At 34.9% G+C, this 14,051-nt stretch overlaps 1 protein-coding gene across 1 annotated transcript in view; it reads right to left on the bottom strand.

Annotated features, from left to right (window-relative positions):
• LOC111699134 (disheveled-associated activator of morphogenesis 1) overlaps positions 1-6,448 on the bottom strand; it is a gene marked incomplete in the record, with an annotated part of 37,953 nt that extends 31,505 nt beyond the window's left edge. Inside the window, 2 exon segments of the mRNA XM_023469714.1 lie at positions 4-97; positions 5,875-6,448. Of these exon segments, the coding sequence (XP_023325482.1) occupies positions 4-97; positions 5,875-5,931 (151 nt within the window).
• Between the last annotated feature and the right edge of the window lie 7,603 nt (positions 6,449-14,051).

Below are 14,051 nucleotides of genomic sequence, written 5' to 3'. Positions count from 1 at the left end.
AAAGGGATAGGCGGGGTGGGCGGGGAACATTGGGTAGGCGGGGCACATGTACGTCAGGCAGGGAATCCAGGTTTACACTCGGAAAACTTTCCAGGATCTGAAATTGAAAAAATGTTTCAAATCTTTGAAAAAATCAATTTCATTGTATGAAGCCAATTGAATCTATGCAGAAATTAAAATTTATTATTCTCTTCTCCATCATGGTTATAGATTATAGTAGGCATTAAACTGAACTATAGTTTCATGCAATCGATTCTTTAATACTTAAAATATTATTTCACTGTGAACTAGGAACCCGGAGAAAGGGTTTCCTGGGGTTTATATCGTTTTCTAGGTATTTACGACTTCTCGTGTAAAGATTGGTTTCTACACATTAGTGCAAAACATTATTGCAAAACAATTTTGTGCAGTAACATAACATGGGTTAGCAAGGATCAGTGTGCCAATATATTCTAAAATCTCATTTTACGACTGTTCATCCTTTTAAACCTTTTACAACGAAAAAGTTTCAATCTGCGGGGATTGCACTTAGAGCTTTGATCCCCAGATTTCTCAAACCAACCAATTGAACCATAAATCATTTTCTCTCATAACGAAATTACCGTAAACGAAAGACGAAACCTTAAAACACAAAAAATTAGACCCCATATTGTCCATAAAACAATACCGCTCACGACTCGTGAATCTTGCGCAAATCCGTCCTGGAGAAACTAATCCTCAACCTGAACCCTGCTCAGGCAAAACTTTCCGTATTAACCTCTAATCCTACTAGAGTTCAGGAGCTTGTTGGAGAAAATTGCAAATCTAGAAGAAGAGAAATGGTTTCCTTGCATTACTTCCCTTTCTCCCTACTTAAACTACAACCCGGAAAAATATGGAAGCGGAGTTGAACCTAGTACACAGTTTCACAGAATAATGATATCTTTGCGCTATTCTTCATATCACTCCTGTCAATCATCTGAGATTGATACTTTTTCTCCGTTCTTGAACCACGGATTTGATAAACTCAGATTTCTCTAGGCGGGGGTTAAACCTCAACTTTGTCCTGTGATAGGTTTAGCTCTGAGCACAAATCCGCAACCTTGAATCAGAATAATTTATCGGCAATTCCAGGTCGGGTTTATCGGGAGAATTAACAATAAAATAATTTTACTGTTTTTATTCAAGTATAAAAATATGAACTCATTATTTTGTTCCTTGAGAAAGTTCTCATTAAAAAACGGAAAGTCATAACGCGCCCAGGGGTCGTTAAAGAGAGGATATTGGGTGCATGTAGTGGAGAGGAGAAGAATAGAAGAGTGAGGTATGCACATTTATGCCCTCCCCCCACCCCTCAATATAACCATTATATAACATAAACCCGCCCAGTGATCGTTAGGCATATTTCTGTAAACCGTTAAATTTCATCCTCGCTTGTCTTGTTCTAAACGTAAATGATTTCCGTTTCTATTTTATTTTCTCCGCTTAAATACGCATCTCTAGTCTCTACGCATATATAGGTCGAGGGATACCAGGTGGGGATGAAAAATAGTTAGTTTGGCTGGTATAAATGATGCCAAATTCAGGGTCAACCCCCCCCCCTCCTCATATCCATTACGATGCCTACGCAGCCCCCAAGATGGGTCACCGTACGCATTGACGCAAAAATGCAGAGTTTTTGCAAAATATGCGTACGTGTGAAATTTTAGCCGTTGGGCTCACGACTCTTAAATAAATATAAGGTTTGTCCGGCAAAGAAGGAGGAGGGTTCGGGTTTCTCAGGTCTAGACCATGCCTAGAGAAACATAGGTCTAGAACATTTATAGCTATAGTGGAATACATAGGTCTAGATCATACATAGATAGTGGAATACATAGGTCTAGATCATACATAGAGATAGTGGAATACATAGGTCTAGACCATACATAGAGATAGTGGAATACATGGGTCTAGACCATACATAGAGATAGTGGAATACATGGGTCTAGACCATACATAGAGATAGTGGAATACATAGGTCTAGACCATACATAGAGATGATAGGATTCCATACCCAGGCCAGGTCTAGAGTATACATTAAACTAGTATAATTCCTAAGCCAGGTCTAAGGTATACATGGAGCTAGTAGGATACTTTGATCCAACCTTAAACCATCATTTATCTAAAGTTTCAAGGGAAAGACAACCAACTATTATCCTTACAACTCGTCCTAATCATGGAACCATCCTGGAATGAATAGAAGAATAGAATGATGAGATACAAAATTATGTAAAAGAATTAAAGATTTTTATAATACAGGCTGACAAAAGATCGAAGAAGAACAATAAATATAAAGATTACCAGGATAGATGAAGAGGAAGAAAGTGAATTGACATATGTCAAATGGTCTTAGCATCGGAGTAAAACAGAACCGACTCTACAGGGTGTCCCAACAACCAAAAATAAATAATATGCAAAAAATTATCATGAATTCTCGAAGTTAGATTTTTCAGGACAAAACAAAAATGAACAAAGAATGATCTCTCCAGATTTTTTTTCTTTTTTTGGGACACCCAGCATCTCTGTATAGAGAATGCTTACAGATGATGGGAGCTCGCACGCTAGAAATCGATCCAACAATTAGTCTAGCTTGGGTTTAGGATATATACTGAGGAATGGGTCGAATATAAACTATGAATGGGTTTGGGGTTCGGTTTGTATGGGTTTGAGTTTATGCATGAATATGGTTTGGTTAGAGTATGAATAGGTTTGGGCCTAAATTAAAGATTGGTTTTCAAAAAAGAATTAAATCGGTAAGGGCTAGAAGTGAATAGGTTTGGTGGGTTGGTTATTAGTGGTCTGAGTTTGGTAATGAATATGTTATGAGTAGTTTAGGTTTGGTTATGAATTGAGTTTTGTTATGAACTAAGGTTGATTATGAGTAGTCTGAGTTTGGTGATGATTAATCTGAGTTTGGTTATCAATAGTCTGAGTTTGGTTATATGAATATTCTGAGTTTGGTTATATGAATATTCTGAGTTAGATTATGAATAATCTGAGTTTGGTTATGAATAGGGTTTGGTTATGCAAAATTCTGTGTTTGGTTCGGAATATCCTGAGTTTGGTTAGAAATAGCCTGAGTTTGGTTATGAATAGGGGTTGGTTAGTGAGATATTAAGATATTGTTGAGATCTGATAAGGTTAGAATATGAAGGTAATGTCAATCAAGATTCTCTGGGTTCAAGATCAACCATGCACAGGCTTTCAATAGAATACAATTCATACTTCTCAACCACCAGTCATATACACAACTAATCTATCAATCAATTCGTATAGGTTCCAAACAACTAAACACAATTTGATCAAACCATTGATTAGATCAAATAATTCCCATCAACTAATTTCCACCCTTCTCCTAACTATCAAATCTAGCGAACAAATTGTCTTCTTTTCAGTAGGATGGATAGGATGGATAGGATGGATAGGATGGATAGGATGGATAGGATGGATAGGATGGATAGGATGGATAGGATGGATAGGATGGATAGGATGGATAGGATGGATAGGATGGATAGGATGGATAGGATGAATGAAGATCTAGATATAAATAGATAAATCGATCGTATCCTGATCTCCTGGTGAGGTTTACAGTACTGATCATCATTATATCAAACCATCATTGTCCGACTGTGTATCCTGTATATACAATCACAATACAGATACATTCAACCTAACATATAAAATATTTAAACACATTCAACCTGACATATCTATATATATATATAATTTGCTTTTCTGTCTGTTTGTCTGTCTGGGTGTCTGTGTCCTATAAACGTCAAAACGGCTGAACCGATCGGGCCCACATTTTTTGTGAGACATCACGTGACCGCAGGGAAGGATTATAGATGATCGAATTTTCAAAGATTTCCCTCTAAAATAATCGATTTCTAAAAATTTTGAAAATCCGCAAAAATTTTCTATAAAATCCGCGAAATTTTTTGTTTGTTTGTGTTTTACAATGTATGGAAAGAGAAAATGTTCCCAATTGAAATAGAAGATGGGCGCTTCGCGCCCTGTAAGCCTAGTATTACATATATAAACAGATATATTAATCAAAAATATATGTAAAATAAACAAAAACAGAAAATGTGCCCACAGCAGATAACATAAACAAATGCAGAAAATGAAACAACCCTATCAGTGCATGTATGATGTTCAAATGACAAAACCAGTTTCAATCCTAATCATATTCCCTGCTACCAACTTTTAGGCCCCTAAAAACAAACGTTTTCCATTTTCAAACTTTTCAAGAAAACAGTATTTTTTCATGTTAGAAATGATTTTTCCTGTACCTTGAATATAAACAGAGAAATAAATTGAATCAATATTTCCTGGTTTTCTAACCTTAACCTTGAAGGTTTGGTAGAAAGCAAATACTCCATGACAGCCATTAAGTAGTATAATATATTACAATTATCGGTTGGGAAACGACAAAAAAAAACCAGATTGTAAACCAAAAATTGGCTAGACTGCAGCAAAGGTTTAAAATATTAGAAAGCCGCAAAAACGGATCCTTACAAGGACATGGCTGAGTACACATAAAATATGCGTAAAAATATACAACGAATTTTTATTAGGACAGACACGGGACATCTTTCAAACAGAAAAGAGACTTTATAAAATGAAAGAAACGATATGACCCACCTTGTATGCATGCAAATCTATAAAAACAAAAGTATTCATTCATTAATGAGAATGTTTATGTAATTTCATGTCATCTTCATTTTTGAAGTAGGAATATCCGATAAACGAAAAAAGCTTTGTAAGATCAGGAATGAATAAGATTTTTCACACTTTAAAATGATTATTTTCAATTATGGTTTCTTAGTGAAAATAATTTGCGGGTTTATGCTAGAGAAACAGTGATGGAAGCTGGCAGAATAAAACACTTTTCAAGCTAGATATAAGACAATATCTTCCACATTATTGTAGGCTAAATGTTGAAATTACAATGACAGTGTTTGTAAGTGGTTTAAGAAACAATTTCCTATAACTTCATGATTCATGATAAAAATTAGCAAAATTTACGAAAAAGAATTTTCAATTCTAATATTATGTATTTTGAGCAAATTAAGGTGCAAGACACCCAACCTTAAAAAGCGCGCACAAGCTAGCTCACCAATTCTAGAAATTTCTTCCAGATTTTTTGCATAAGTTAAAATTCAGAGAATTAATGTTTATGAAATAGAAAAGGGGCAGCTCACACAATTTAACATTGAAGTTTTAAAACCCTAATTGTCAACAATGTCAAGGCAGCAATAAACTGTTTTGCAAAATGTCCGGAGCAAGAAAAGTACGATTTAAAATACATTTCTCTCACGAGCAATAATAATTGCTTTTATACACACGAATTTTGTCAAGAAATGTTATCTTTCATTCGGTCAAAGACAAGTATAATTACTATAGGACGGACTTTTATATCGTCATTAGAACAATGGAGGATTAAATTAAGTCGAATTCCGTCATGAAGATTTAAAACATGATGCTATGTCTCGAATATACGAATGTATTCAAACGACATTCAAATGTCATAAAAATTCCAACCCCGTGCCAAACATTTTAATCTCGTCTTCTACATTTTTTCTGGGATCTCCCCGGGATAGGAGGGGGGGGGGGAGCTCAGCATGTGTTGGGCTATTCATAGATATATTTCGGTTCCAATCAATATATGATAGTTCCAATACAACCAACACAACCCGGAGATCCGACAGTTTATCGATTTAACGTGATTTAGATTATTTTTGATAATTCCTATAAGGATAAATTACAATAAGGAATCCTTGACGCCCCCCCCCCCTCTCATCTCGCAACAGTATGGAAGGAAGTTTTTTTGTGAAGTAAAGAATAGTTTCATACCTGTGACATACTAGGGACCCTGGTCAACAGTTGATCAGGGATATGGATACAGTTCATCCTGAGACCTGGAGTTTAAACTAGATCAATCGGAGTAAACCCTGTCAACCGAGTCCTGGTTTCTCAATGCAAGGAGTTTAGAGAATCCTTAATTACTTTCTCTTTCAAACTTAGATTCACGCTTGTTTCAGGAACAACTGAAAAGTCACATCATTACTAGTTGATGAAAACCAGTTTTAGTCTAGAATATCTTCTGCTCTTCTTCCTTGATTTCTTAGTTCCAGGTTTAGATAAGGAGTTTATAAAGAGAAGCAGTTAGGATGATAAGTAACCAACTTGTTCCAATGTTTAAACAGAAACTGTATTTGTCACTGACAGGTTTCAGGCCTAGCCAACCACGACACCTTCTCAGGCCTATCCTGGTTTCTCATCTAAGGCCTAGATTTGCTCCGGAACCTCATTCTAATCCTCTTCAGGGGTTAGTAAGTGTCTCCGGGTACAAGGTCGAGTAGGCCAGGTTTCACGGTGGTTCTCTGAGTAAGATTCATCTCTATGTGAGCTAGGACGGATCATCCATCCTGTGTCATGTGTACCCTTGCAGTCACAGTAGAGGAAAAAGAGGGGGAAAAGCCGGAAGTGCGTGTATTAGGATTGCTTTTTAACCGGAAATGGAACTTTGGAACATTTAACTAATGTTTAAAAACAATTAAAACAGTAAAATTATGCAAGTAAATTTAAAATTATAAAGTTTATCATCTTAATATGGTTTTGCACCTCATTAAAAGCAGCTGCAGCCGTAAAATTCAAATATGGAAGAAAAATATTATTTCAAGGAAATATTTATTTTCGTTTAATGTTAATCCTTTTCTTAAGTTTTAGAGTTTATTTAGAAAATTTTACTTCCATTTATTCAGTTTGATTATTTAAGATGGAATATAAACAATAAACATATACAGGACAGAAAAAAGGAAGATTCGAAAAGAAAAATGTATTAGGGTAAGATTAGAAGAAATGTATCAGGGTAGATGTAAGATTAGAAGAAATGTATCAGGGTAGATGTAAGTTTAGAAGAAATGTATCAGGGTAGATGTAAGATTAAAATAAATGTATCAGAGTAGATGTAAGATTATAAAAAACGTATCGGGGTGATGTAGGATTAGAATAAATGTGTCAGGGTAGATGTAAGATTAGAAGAAATGTATCAGGGTAGATGTAAGATTAGAATAAATGTATCATGGTAGATGTAAGTTTAGAAGAAATGTATCAGGGTAGATGTAAGATTGGACTAAATGTATCAGGGTGGATGTAAGATTAAAATAAATGTATCAGAGTAGATGTAAGATTATAAAAAACGTATCGGGGTGATGTAGGATGTGAATAAATGTGTCAGGGTAGATGTAAGATTAGAAGAAATGTATCAGGGTAGATGTAAGTTTAGAAGAAATGTATCAGGGTAGATGTAAGATTAAAAGAAATGTATCAGGGAAGATGTAAGATGAAAAGAAATGTATCATGTTAGATGTAAGATTAGAAGAAATGTATCAGGGTAGATGTAAGATTAGAAGAAATGTATCAGGGTAGATGTAAGATTAGAAGAAATGCATTAAAGAATAGATCTGAAATTTTACGAGATAAATTGAATTCTTGAATTTCCTTAAGTTTATAGAAACCACTAATCACTGACAACACTGCAACTTAACTTGTACAATGTACATATTGTACAGAAATAAAACTACTGTACAATGCACAATGATTGTTTATCTCTAGGACGGATTGTGAATATTGTTCTCTTGGTTTGACAATACACTGTGCTCCGGGTGTGACTATACCCTGTGCTCCTATCCCTATGATATCTGCACGGAAACTGAGCTGAGCTGAGGAATTCGTACGACGCCCCCGTAGAGGGGGTTGCAGGCATCAGCGTCGAGTATATAGTAATCCTTACACGGACACACACACTCACACTTTACACACGGACATACTCACACTTTACACACGGACATATTCACACTTTACACACGGACATATTCACACTTTACACACGGACATATTCACACTTTACACACGGACATATTCACACTTTAAACACGGCCATATTCACACTTTACACACGGACATACTTACACGTTACACATGGACATACTCACACTTTAGACACGGACATACTCACACTTTACACATAGAAATACTTAGACTTACACACTCACTTTACTCACAGAAGGATATTACATATTGATTAAAAACACAAAACCAAAAACACAACGGTAATACATACTTGTTTAGCAAAAATGTGAAACTTTTACACAATTTCAACAGATACACAAACTTAGATAACAAACAAGACAAAAAAACAAGACAAGCACATTTTGAAAACGAAAAAATTCAACCATTGCCATTACACTTTACGCACAGGAGAAACATCCGTTGTGAGTGGATACAAAATTTTAAAGTGTAACCTTTAGATTTGGAGACTGAAATTAAAATATTTAAAACTCGGCAAATAAAAGATTTATCAAAAAATATAGTGGCAAAGACACACTACACAAATAAACGTATTACTAGCCAACAACTCTAATTTTCTAATCCCTATATCTCTGCAACCTGATAGTTTAGACCTTTGAAATGTACATTTTTTATGTTTCCCACGTTAATATATTTTCTAAATGTGAAAAGTAAAAAGTTTAATCAATCATTGGATAACCTCCTACTCACATCTATTCAACATCTTTTGTTAAGATAATTGATTTTTCTTTGTAAAATTTGACTATTCACACTNACCTACACACACTGTGCATTGAGTTGGCTGTTTTCAATTATATATGTATGCAGGTATAAACCTATAGGCGTTAATTAATTTTATTTATTTAATCTTTTCTTGTATGAAATACCTAAACTAAAATTATCTTAACAGCCCCTTCTAAACTCAAACTGTGCTTATTAAGGTGTTCTACTTCATTCTAGGTTTTGATGCAAATTTCGCCAAAAAATTCGTAAAATTTCGTCCCGTGGTCAGCAATTTTATACAGATTTCTTAAAATTCACACCAGCCCGACACACCCCCTTCAGCTTCCTGTCACGTTCTCCCTAATATTGCTGTCACAACTCATTTCATAATTTAGTTTTAGATTCTGTAAGACAGCTACCAGCTAGTAGGTTAGAAAAGGTCAAAATTGTGAAAAATTAACATTGTTGGACAGGGAAGGATGCTGTTTGATATAAATTAGTTTACACTGGAGGGGTGGATAAATACTCCAGGATTAACGTTTAATAGAGAAGGATGGATCATACTGAAGCTCCAGGATTAATGTTTAATAGAGTAAGATGGATCATATTGAAGCTCCAGGATTAATGTTTAATAGAGTAGGATGGATCATACTGAAGCTCCAGGATTAATGTTAAATAGAGTTAGATGGATCATACTGAAGCTCCAGGATTAATGTTAATAAAGTAAGATGGATCATACTGAAGCTCCAGGATTAATGTTTAATAGAGTAGGATGGATCATACTGAAGCTCCAGGATTCATGTTTAATAGAGTAGGATGGATCATACTGAAGCTCCAAGATTAATGTATACTAGAGTAGGATGGATGATACTAGAGATCCAGGATTAATGTTTAATAGAGTTAGATGGATCATACTAGAGCTCTAGCATTAATGTATGTTAGAGTAGGATGGATAATACTAGAGCTCCAGGATTAATGTTCACTAGAGTAGGATGAATGATACTAGAGCTCCAGGATTAATGTATACTGAGGTAGGATGGATGATACTGAAGCTCCAGGATTAATGCTTACTGGTTTAGAAAGGATCATACTAGATCTCCAGAGTTAATGTTTAATGGTTAAGAAAGGATCATACTAGAGCTCCGGGATTAATTTTACTGGAGTAGGATGGATAATACTAAAGCTCAGGGATTAATGTATACTGGAGTTGGATGGATCATACTGAAGCTCCAGGATTAATGCTTACTGGGCTAGGATGGATCATACTAGACCTCCAGGATAAATGTTTACTGAAGTAGGATGGATCATACTGAAACTCCATAATTAATGTTTACTGGGCTAGGATGAATCATGCTTAAGCTCCAGGATAAATTTTTACTGGAGTAGGATGGATCCTCTCCTAGCTCCAGGATTAATTTATACTAGCATAATATGGATCACCCATGATAGGATTGCTGGAGTAGGATGATTCATATTATGGCTCCAGGGTTAATGTTTACTGGAGTAGGATGAATTATGATAGAGCTCTAGGATAAATGTTTACTTGAGTAGGATGGATTATTATAGAGCTCTAGGATAAATGTTTACTGGAGTAGGATGGATTATGATAGAGCTCTATAGGATAAATGTTTACTGGAGTAAGGGTGGATTATGATAGAGCTCCAGGATAAATGTTTATTGGAGCAGGATGGATTATGATAAATGTTTACTGGAGTAAGGGTGGATTATTATAGAGCTCTAGGATTAATGTTTACTGGAGTAGGATGGATTATGATAGACCTCTAGGATTAATGTTTACTGGAGTAGGATGGATTATGATAGACCTCTAGGATTAATGTTTACTGAAGTAGGATGAATTATTATAGAGCTCTAGGATAAATATTTACTGGAGTAGGATGGATTATGATAGAGCTCTAGGATTAATGTTTACTGGAGTAGGATGGATTATGATAGACCTCTAGGATAAATGTTTATTGGAGCAGGATGGATTATGATAAATGTTTACTGGAGTTAGGGTGGATTATGATAGAGCTCTAGAATAAATATTTACTGGAATAGGATGGATAATGATAGAGCTCTAGGATAAATGTTTACTGGAGCAGGATGGATTATGATAAATGTTTACTAGAGTAAGGGTGGATTATGATAGAGCTCTAGAATAAATATTTACTGGAATAGGATGGATAATGATAGAGCTCCAGGATAAATGTTTACTGGAGTAGGTTATATCATACTCAAGATCCTGTAAAAAATGTTGGTAAGGCGATTATTTAAAAAAAATAGATTGTAGGGTATGGTATATCTTTATAAGATATTTAATGAACCCTTTTCAAATGATATTCCGATGTTTGGGAGATATTTCAAAATTGTTAAGTTGTTAAAAAGTTAAGAGTATCTAGTTATATTATTTATAAATGTTTAATGGAGTCGAGGGGATTACATTTGAATAATAGAACGGATATTGTTAATTTGAGTTTGACATTTTATATAGATTGAAAATAAAGATAGAAATTCCTTTTTTTCTTCTTCTTTGATCTTATAAACATGACAATTATGTTAATCCTCCCGGTCCAGGTTTAATCCTAGGGTTGGATCCAAGTTCGGAGACAGGATTAGAAAGGATGGATTCCACTTGTCAGGTTTCCTTTCAGATTATTTTCAGGATTTAAACTGAAGAAATAAATTCTTTTCTTAAACATACGATGTATCGCATGCTGTTGATAGATACAAAATTTATAATACAGGGTGTCTCAATAAACATGGAAACTTATGTGACGATTTAGAGATCGTCTTTATTCTTTGTATTGAGTATGCTTTTAGGGCCCTTGGACCTTGCAACAGCTTTAAGCTTTACAATGTTGTCCTCCAGAAATAAAATATTTTCTAGTTATGATCGGCTATAAACCTTTCATAGGAGCATATGAGGTTCTGTAAAATTTGGGCTCAATCGGTTGATTCGTCTTAATATTTATTGAATACAAACAAACCATCAGGCAAATAAATAGATAAGTCATCATCAAATATATACATATATATATATTAAGGGAGAAAAGCTTAATGCAATGATATGACTCCGTTCATAGTGATATTCACTAAACCTCTCTTATCCGGAGGTTTAAACTTCACAAAACCTCTCTTATCCGGAGGTTTAAGCTTCACAAAACCTCTCTTTTCCGGAGGTTTTAACTTCACAAAACCTCTCTTATCCGTAGGTTTAAACTTTACTAAACCACATTTATCCAGAGGTATAATCTCCATTAAACCTGTTTTATCCGGAGATTTAATCTCCACTAGAACTCTTTTATCCGGAGGTTTAATCTCCACTAAACCACTTATTAGGAGGTTTAATCTCCATTAAACCTCTTTTATCTGGAGGTTTAATCTCCATTAAACCTCTTTTATCTGGAGGTTTAATCTCCATTTAACCTCTTTTATCCGGAGGTTTAATCCCCATTAAACCTCTTATCAGGAGGTTTACCCCTGACTCAAACTCTTTTTATATTTTACGTCTAAACTGTCAGTCCAGAGATTTAAGCATCATAAACATTAAACATCCTTTAAAGTTTCTCCTCATAAACCAAACCAAATATAGAATCTGGTTTTGTTTGGTTTGAGACACCTATAGAGCAGATGTAAATTAAACAAATATTAATAATTAGTAATTCTATATTTCCATGTGTGTATTAAATTTCTCCCGAACTTCATAATGACTTTATGATCTAGCGTATTTGTGAAGATTTGCAGCTTTTATCGTAATAATATCCTTCTACGGCACAGCTGCCTCATATCCATATTCCAGCTGCACCAAAATAGGAAACGGGCATAATAGAAATTTAAAGCATACGAGATTCTTCATCTTTGTACAGCACATATCTGTACATACAGGGGTACCCACAAAAGGGTAAGACTTAATTCAGGGTTTTTTGTGGGTAACCCTGTAAGTTCCAGCTGAATACACAAATAATTTGAAGAAAACATTATCCTCCTAAAACAGTATCCTGGGGCGATGAAAACTAAATTTTTCTAGAATAATTTAGAGTTTTTGTTGTACTTAGATCATAATCTGTATAACACGTGTGTAAACGAACAAACCCCCCTTGCTGGTCTATACTTCTACATCCTGTCACAAAAATTACTTCAATTTAATTTCATTTATTTGATTTTGTTTATTAATTTCAGCGGAACTTTTAATGATTTATTTAACTAAAAAAACTAGATATGTGAAAAATTACGTTTTTTTTTATTTATAAAAGAAATTAAATTATGTCAAATTTTCTGGAACACCCTGCATAGAAAGCGGAGATGTAAAGTTTAGATTAATCAGCACAAACTGAACACCATAATAAGGAGAAAAGTAATAAAATAATAAAAATTATCAAGATGAAAACTTTGGATTAAATAATGAAATCCCAAGGTATCAAGGAATATACAAAAATAAAATCAGCAAATACCAGAAAAGAAACCAACATGCCCAGAAAACCAGAAAAAAAATGAATAAAACCGAGAACTAAAAATAAATAATTAAAAACAACGAGATGGTCAGGAAGAAGAAAAAAAAAGGTTGAGGAGAGAATATAATTGTGAAAAGGAGAAGAAAAAAATGGGTTGAAGAGGAGAAAAAAGGAAGGGGATTGAGGAGGATTAGAATGGAATAGGTTGAGGAGGAGTAGAAAGGAAAGGGGTTGAGGAGGAGTAGAAAGGAAGGGGGTTGTGGAGGAGTAGAAAGGAAGGGGGTTGTGGAGGAGTAGAAAGGAAGGGGGTTGAGGTGGAGTGGCAAGGAAGGGGATTGAGGTGGATTAGAAAGGAAGGGGGTTGAGGTGGAGTAGAAAGGAAGAAGGTTGAGGTGAAGTAGAAAGGAAGGGGGTTGAGGTGGATTAGAAAGGAACGGGGTTGAGATGGAGTAGAAAGGAAAAAGGTTGAGGTGGAGTAGAAAGGAAGGGGGTTGAGGAGAAGAAGAAAGGAATGGGATTGAAGAGGAGTAGAAAGGAAGGGGGTTGTGGAGGGGATAAGATGAATCGTATCTGTGTCTGAACATACATCTAGTTTATCTAGTTTACCAGCAGGAGGTAATGTTTAGAAATGTTTAGAGAGAGATATCTAGGTCTTAAAGGAGACATACAGGGTGTTCCACTAAACATGAACATTTAGATTGGACAAAAAGATCGTCTTTGCTATCAAATACCTGTTTAAAACATTTAAACAAAAAAGTTTCATGAATTAAAAGCTTTTCATAAACTGTGGTGTGTGCCTGCTGAAAAAAATACATTAAAGTCATGGAACACTTTACCATAATATAGCTACCAAATATTATAGATTATGTTTAGAGGTATATACCGAATTTTCATGTTTATTGGTACACTCTCTATTACCACACATACTCTCTCAATCCGGTAGAATTTGCGTTTTACGTCTTAACCACGCTCCATGTGTGTCTTGGAATAGAAGAAACATAAACC

This window comes from Eurytemora carolleeae, unplaced genomic scaffold (genome assembly GCF_000591075.1).
Source record: "Eurytemora carolleeae unplaced genomic scaffold, Eaff_2.0 scaffold37, whole genome shotgun sequence".
Lineage (NCBI taxonomy): Eukaryota > Metazoa > Arthropoda > Copepoda > Calanoida > Temoridae > Eurytemora > Eurytemora carolleeae.
This window is presented reverse-complemented; position numbering and strand designations above follow the sequence as displayed.